We start from the raw sequence: 8047 nt of genomic DNA, 5'->3' as shown, positions 1-8047 counted from the left end.
ATGCAACTAAAGTAAACTGATATATAGTAAATGGTGGACCGGATCCATGGGTTCACTTAAACTCTCTCAAAAACATGGTGGCACGAATATGGCACTTTTAGATATGACATGATAACTACAATGCAAGTTTTATGTAGTGTTTGATACTTCGTTATGCAGTTTTTCGATAAAGATCATATATTAATATCGTGGAGATACCAATTACACCTAGCCTCTGCAACAATATTATATCCTAAAGACATTAATGATGTACACAACCAAAAAAATTACAAAAAAGAAAAGTCCGCTACAGAGATGGAAAACTTGAAACAGCAACACTGACACCACCAAGACAACACTAGAAGATCAATTTCTCCATAAACGACGCCTCCAAGAAGGAAACAGTGCACAAACGCTATCGTCGCCTGATCATAGATCTTAGACTTTCACCCTGAAGAAAGTCATCACTCTCAAAACAATGCCTTCAACAAGAGCATTTTTTTCGATAAAGGAAATATATTAATATCAAAAGATACCAATTACCCAGCCGCTGCAACAACGCCCCACCCTAATAACAGTACGGATGCACACAGCCAAAAAAGAGAAAAGAAAACTAAGAAATAAAAGTCCCGCTACAGCCTTCTAGACCTAGCAACAGCAATACAACCACTACCGTGACAACACCTGAAGTACAGACTCTCCAAAAGTGACGCCTCCAAGAAGGAAACAGTGCACCAGCGCCGTCGTCGCCCGACCAAAGGTCTTAGGATTTCTCCCTGAAGATAGTCCCCACTCTCAGAACAATGCCTCCAACAAGAACATTGCCGAGCGGAGAACCGATTAAGGCCGGACCTTGGGTTTTCACCACGAGAGGTAAGACTCCGAACTTTCCCTGTCTTGCCGCCCCACATGCATACCACTGTTGCAAGCCCGGAACGCCAAGCAGATCCCTCAGCATCACGTTGACTCGAACCTCCTTTAGTCAGTCCACCAATCCGAACTTCATGATATTCCTTCTTCTGACTTCACCATGGACCAAAAAGTCACCAGATGTCAACACAGAATATAGCTTCGCGGCGCTCCCTCCGGAACCAAACGGTCGGAATAAAAACATGGGTGCGCGCGACCGAATACCACCCGATCCAGCAAACTGCAGGCAAAATATGCATTGTTCCATTCACCAGCGGATCTTTCCGGAACTCATCTCTCTAGCCAGATCAAAGCAAACTGACCTGCGGTAGATCTTCATCTTCGCTTGCGAGAAACCCGAGGACCGCCAACAAAAACAAAGCAAGACCAGCAGCCCCCACGCCGCCAGTCCCTCCTGCCGGATCACCAGGGAAGAAGACGGCGGCGCGGATCATGCGTACCACCGCTGAACCGTCACCGGGGCGGAGGCCACCACCGCTCCACTGAATCCTCCATGGCTACCGACGGAGAGCATCAGGCCCCGACCAAGTAGCCGTGCCGCCCGGCTTCCTCCATCGGCGCTTCATCACCTCCCATGGAACGCCACCGTGGAAACCCTCTCCTCCCCCTCGTTGTTTGACGGAAGGGGCGCCGCCACCGCCGCCGTGGCCGAGGCCGAAGCCGGGGCCAAGGCCAAGGCCGAGGCCGGCAGCAGCGGCGGCTGAGGTGCGGCGATTTGGGGGCGGCTGCTCGAAGCGGGGCGGGTAGATCCTCCGCTGCCGCCCGGGAGGGGGGCGAGAGAGGAGGAGGTGGCGGCTAGGTTAGATGATCTGTTCCTTCAACAAGAGCATTGACAGACACAACCAATTTAGGCCAGACCTTGAATTTTCACCCTGAAAGATAGAACTCTACGAGTAATAACTAAGGTTGTATTGTTGCAGCGTAAAGAAAATATTTGTTTTTAATCTTGAAGAAAAATAATTGGTCACACAAGTTTCAACCTGATGCATCATCCATAGGCAAACAGAATGGAGTATACTGCTACTTGATGCACACGTTGGAAGACTCATTTATACATCTCACCAATTTCCCTACCACGCCATGCTCAATCATCCAAAACCAATCAAAGAAGCACCGCAGCGCCATAACGAAACGTGACAGAAAACGACATTGCACGCCCGTACGATTCCCTGGCAAAAGAGAAACTATTTTGAGAAGAAATACCGTATTCGGTGGCCACCGTAGTGACGGCTCCCAGAGATGAAGGATGCACTTAGGCCGAGGTTGTACAATCAATCAAAGCCGAGCTGCAGTAACCGCATTGATGGAAAAAAAAAATACTAGTAGTAATTGCGGTGAACTGCCCTGGTACCAGCATTGAATCCTCGTGCCTAGCATGGGCGCGAGCGCGAGCATCGAAATAAATGGGAACGAGCGAAGACGGTCTCTAGCGAATAGCGAAGGAGCCTCCCCTTCCTTGTGCGCCACTGCCACCACCTACCAGCGGCGACCTGCTCACACACACTGTGGAGTGGAGCACCGCAGCAGAGCAGAGAGTTAAAGATCGGAGAGAAAGCATGGGCACAATGGCGGCCAGCGTCGAGGAGATTGGTGCGGCGGCGCCGCAGGCGCTGGAACTGCACGCGCTGCAGCACCTGGGCGAGCTGCGGTCGACCTTCGAGAGCGGCAGGACCCGGCCCCTGGCGTGGCGGCAGTCCCAGCTGCGCGGCCTCCTCCGGCTACTGGCCGAGAAGGAGGAGGAGGCGTTCCGGGCGCTCCACGACGACCTCGGCAAGCACCGCGCCGAGGCCTACAGAGACGAGGTTTTTCCTCTCGTTTTCTTTTTGATTTGCACCGTCGCCGTCGACTCACATCGCCGCCGCCCGCCGTGCAGACGTCCATTTCGTTCGCACTAATCTGTATTCTGTGGTGGACGGCTTTGGGGGGTTTAGGTCGGTGTGCTCATCAAGTCCTGCAACGCCGCGCTGCGGGAGGTCGGGAAATGGATGGCGCCGGAGAAGGCAAGCTTGATTCTTTATTTCCCCACTCCGATTCGCTCTGCATATACTGTTCGCTCACATCCGAAATGCTGCCACAGGTTTGGGCGCCGCTGGTGGCCTTCCCGGCGGACGCGCAGGTGGTGCCGGAGCCGCTCGGGGTCGTCCTCATCTTCTCCTGCTGGAACTTCCCCTTGGGTAAGCATTTCGCTCTCAATCGCTACGTCTATTTTTTTAGATGAAAATTTTGCCACGTCTATTCTACTCCCATTTCTTTTCTTTTACGAAGCTAGTTCGTCGTTTCACTTCTTGCAAGCTGTAGCACCGATAATCTTCTACTCCCATTGCGTGAAACTGCGAAAATAAATGGTGCAGCATCATCGATCACTCATTGCTACTCTGAATTCACCCACTACTGAATTTCACTCACTGGTACCGCGTTTCGCATTTTCTTCCATTGGTCCACTGAATTTTCACCAATACTACATCCGAACATGACGTATGCCACTAGTTAGGCTATGTAACTACATGCATAAAACAAACAAGGCCCGCGCTCAGCTACAGATACAAAGGTGAACGACCCTACCACGCTACTTTGCCTAGTCCAGTACCACTTCAATAGGGACGACGCATCAGAAAGGTCTATTTTTCTTTACCTGAATTGCATATATTGGGCTGAAGGATAAAACTCTTCTCAGCGGCCGAACAATCAACCAGTCAGCTCTGTTAGCCATGAGTAATGGGCTAGGACTAGTAGTTGGCAATTCCTTAAACAGCTCGCAAATAGTGTCAGAGCTGTGATGCGCAACACTTTCTCTCTTCTTCCATGGCGTTATCCTCGACCACCAGGAGCAAGAAGATGAAGACATTACGTGGCAACCTTCCACTGACCCCAATTCGACCCAATGTCCGTGTCATGTGCCTTAGTTCGACTGAGTGATTAGTAAGGGGTGAAAATGGAACGGATAATTTCCGACCGAGCGACCAACCAAAGGCTTAGGGAGGGTAGAAACGGTCACTGATATGACTAGTAAGTAGTTAACGGATACAAAAAGGGTATGGTTTTACTAATATCCATCCGTATCCGAACATATACTGTATTTTATGGTTATATCCGACCAATATTCAGCAACTAATACATCAAATCTTTGGTTCACTAATATATAAAATTTTAGCCCATCCCACGATTGGCGACCTCTGTATATATATTGGAACCATGGTGATTGGAACCCTACCCTCCTTCAATTCCCCTACACCATACCCCTAGTCGTCAGCTCCTTGTAACACCGAACCCCTAGCTCGTAGCAAAAAATTACAAGGTAATTTTACTTGACTAGTCGTACCTACTATTATTTTCAAAGATAGATCTGACAAGATGTTTATCCAAAACCAAACCGTATCCGCTCCGTATTTAGATTGTATTCATAACCGATAGGCTCCGATTTCGTACTCGTATTCGCACACCATTCGCGCTGATTCCGAATCCGAAGAAAATATGAATATAAATATAGTTTCACTACTATTCAACGTATCTGTTCCGCTTTCACCCCTACCGAGCAGCACATTTTCAATGCTCGTTCAGCGCGCACATGACGCCACAGTGCTTGCAATTTCACCGCTGTTGCAAAACAGCAAATTCCCATGGATCCCATCTCAAAGACCAGAGTCGGCGACATAGTAATAAGCTTCTGCGGCGTGCCCCAGGTCCCAGGAGGTCCACTGCATTTGGAACGCGCCAAGCTGCCGTAACCTTATCCTGTAGCACTACCTTCGCGTCTCGAATTACACTGTCGCAGCTGTGTTGGCCAAGAGAAAGAACGCATTAACGGACAGTGGTACCGGCACAGCATCTACCTAGTGTCAAGAACTCAGGATCGTGCTCTCACGGCATGGTTAAAAACAGGCCAGTATAAAAGTTACCGTGCTTGGCTTGTAAGTCACTTGCATGCCTGCTTTATGTACGTACCACGCAGGCTTGTCTTTGGAGCCGCTGATCGGGGCCATAGCCGCCGGGAACGCGGTGGTTCTGAAGCCGTCGGAGCTGGCGCCGGCCACCGCCAAGTTCCTGGAGGACAACATCGGCGAGTACATGGACGCCACGGCCGTGAAGGTCGTCCAGGGCGGCCCCGCGGTCGGGGAGCAGCTCATGGAGAACAGATGGGACAAGGTCCTCTTCACCGGTAAAAGTTTAACTGACCACCAGCATTGCTCAATAATTCCGCAAACTAGCAATCAACTGATCTGCTAGCATCGGAAAATGTCAGGGTGCCCTCGCGTGGCGCGCATGGTGATGGCGGCGGCGTCCAAGCACCTGACGCCGGTGGCGCTGGAGCTGGGCGGCAAGTGCCCCTGCATCTTCGACTCCGCCTCCGTCGGCACCGGCCGGAACCTGCAGACGTCGGTGAACCGCGTCATCTTCGCCAAGTGGTCCTCCTGCGCCGGCCAGGCCTGCGTCGCCATCGACTACATCCTCGTCGAGGAACGCTTCGCGCCCACCCTGGTACGCTTCTCTTTGTTTGGTTGGTTCATAATTCTGATGATCAGACCATGTGAGTTGAGCTTGAGCATCGCCCGCGCCGCATCTGACCACATTCTATGTGTGTGTGTTCCTTTCTCTTCGCTGCTCAAGATTAAGATGCTCAAGTCGACGCTCAAGAGGTTCATGGCTGACTCCGATCAGATGGCGCGGATCGTCAACGTGCGGCACTTCCAGCGGCTGAGCAGCCTCCTCAAGGACCCGTCGGTGGCGGCTTCCGTGCTGCACGGCGGCAAATTAGATGCCAAGAGCCTGTACATGAATTTTGAACCCAATCGTCCTTGCTACTTCCTCGTCTCGTTCCATCCAAAGTTGTCACTGACATTATTCTCGCCACAAATAAACCTTAGGTGCATCGAGCCAACGATACTGCTGAACCCTCCGCTGGACTCGGCGATCATGACCGAGGAGATCTTCGGCCCTCTGCTCCCCATCATCACGGTAACTCAACACTGAACCGGCAGATCCGAACACCCCGTAGCAAGCAAAGCAGCTGAATGTTTACCTGCTGCACACAGGTGAAGAAGATCGAGGACAGCATCGCGTTCGTGAGGGCACGGCCGAAGCCGCTGGCGGTGTACGCCTTCACCAACAGCGCGCCGCTGAAACGCCGGATCGTCGAGGAGACGTCGTCGGGCAGCGTCACCTTCAACGACGCCGTCGTGCAAGTACGCACATGCCGAACAGTTAGTTTCTTCGCCACTTGCATGGTAGCAACAGCTGAGGATTCCTTTGCGTTTTGCAGTACGGGATCGACACGCTGCCGTTCGGCGGCGTCGGGCAGAGCGGCTTCGGGCAGTACCACGGCAAGTACTCCTTCGAGATGTTCAGCCACAAGAAGGCGGTCCTGAAGCGAGGCTTCCTCGTGGAGGCCATGCTCAGGTACCCGCCCTGGGACGAGCAGAAGATCGCCATGATGCGCCACCTCTACCGCTACAACTACATCCGGTTCATCTTCACCTTCCTCGGCCTATCCAGGACATGAACAGCGGAACTGGCTATATCCAGCCTGACTCAATGGGTCTGTCCAAAAGAAATTACTGCCAAGTATTTGGTAAATGATTGAACAGATAATCGAATAAAACATACCACGTTCGTAGTCCCTAAAGAAAAGAACGATATAGGATGTTGTAATTGCTCTCCAAGGGCTTCTCTGCGTGTTTGCTTGGGCGCGTTTGGTAGCCTGTGTGGACCTTGGCTCGCATCGGTCCAACAAAATTCGGTCCGTTTAGATGCCTGCATCCCACTGCGTTCTTGCATGAACCGGTTTTTAAAGCACCCCGGGATGGGAGTTTTTCTAGGGCTAGACCCGTTGCGGCCATTAGCCTGCACACGTGGAGAAGGGAGGCGGAAACGCCGCGTCCCTTCGGGAACACGCACCATAATTAGGCTCACCGGTCCCTCTCCTTCGTCTCACTCGTGACTCCCCCCAAAGTGTCACATCACCGATGGTTCCCCTCCCGCTGACCAATCCGCCGCACGGAGGAGCACCAGTACCGGAGTAGGAGAGCTCGGCGAGCAGCACCGCGACATCGGCCGCAATCTGCTTCGCAGTCTTCATCCGCATCTTGACTTCACCCGCAACCTCGACCTCGTCCTGGGCCGGAACAATGGCGGTAACGACCTCTCCTTCTCACCTTCGTATTCGTTCTGGCAGAAGATGCCATTCTCGGGCATTTCCGACGACATGCACATTAGATCTGCTAGGGTTTCCGTTAGGATAGCGGTCGGATTGATGTTTGCAAGGTGTTCGTCCCCATTTCTTGATGTTCCTGTCCAGTTTTTGCTTTCACGGTCTCGATTTGCTTAGATCTGTTAGTCTAGTATCGGATTGCGGTAGATCCTTCCTAGATCCGGCTTTGGATTGCTGCAACTGGCAGATTGTACTGTGCATGCAAAGAGGGGAAGGGTTTTTTGTGCTAGGGTTTAGCATGTTGAGATTGCTGTGCGGAATGAGTCGCGGTAGTTTGTTGTAGATTGTGTAGTTTCTGATTGAACTGGGCCAATGATTCTAACCGGTAATTATAGTGTGAGGAGATGATTGATCAGAACCTATGGCATGACTGAACATCACCATGCAATTGGTTCAGATCAAACATATCCTCCATATGTGCTCATTGTATGAGGCCTATGTTACCTTGCTTTCCATGTTTGTAACTTCTTCAGTTGTTCAATGGCCAATGATTTACAATAGCACAACGGAAGGCAGGTTGTTGCCCTCAAACTTAGTCGTATGTGCTGATACGTCTCAAACGTATCTATAATTTCTTATGTTTCATGCTAGTTTTATGACAATACTCACATGTTTTATATACACTTTATATCATTATCATGCATTTTCTGACACTAACCTATTAACAAGATGCCGAAGCGCCAGTTCCTGTTTTCTGCTGTTTTTGGTTTCAGAAATCCTACACAGAAAATATTCTCGGAATTGGACGAAACAAAAGCCCACGGTCTTATTTTCCACGGAGCCTTCCAGAAGTCCGAAGAGGAGACGAAGTAGAGCTAAGGTGGTCCCACACCACCTGGCGGCGCGGCCAGGAAGGGGGGCGCGCCGCCCTAGGGTGTGGGCCCCTCGAGCGCCTCCCGACTCTGCCTCTTCGCCTATTTATTCTCTCCATCG

General features: G+C 51.3%; 1 protein-coding gene across 1 annotated transcript; it reads left to right on the top strand.

The window, feature by feature from the left end:
• Positions 1–2326: 2326 nt before the first annotated feature.
• LOC127335770 (aldehyde dehydrogenase family 3 member F1) lies at positions 2327–6566 on the top strand. The gene is made up of 9 exons (XM_051362499.2): positions 2327–2711; positions 2841–2909; positions 2987–3083; positions 4859–5065; positions 5150–5385; positions 5515–5675; positions 5772–5862; positions 5940–6089; positions 6167–6566. Exons 1-9 carry the CDS (start codon positions 2466–2468, stop codon positions 6404–6406), a joined length of 1497 nt encoding a protein of 498 aa, XP_051218459.1. The 5' UTR covers positions 2327–2465; the 3' UTR covers positions 6407–6566.
• Positions 6567–8047: the final 1481 nt, after the last annotated feature.

Source organism: Lolium perenne, chromosome 2 (genome assembly GCF_019359855.2).
Source record: "Lolium perenne isolate Kyuss_39 chromosome 2, Kyuss_2.0, whole genome shotgun sequence".
NCBI lineage: Eukaryota > Viridiplantae > Streptophyta > Magnoliopsida > Poales > Poaceae > Lolium > Lolium perenne.
Note: the sequence above shows the minus strand (reverse complement) of the source record. Positions and strands in the feature narration are given on the sequence as shown.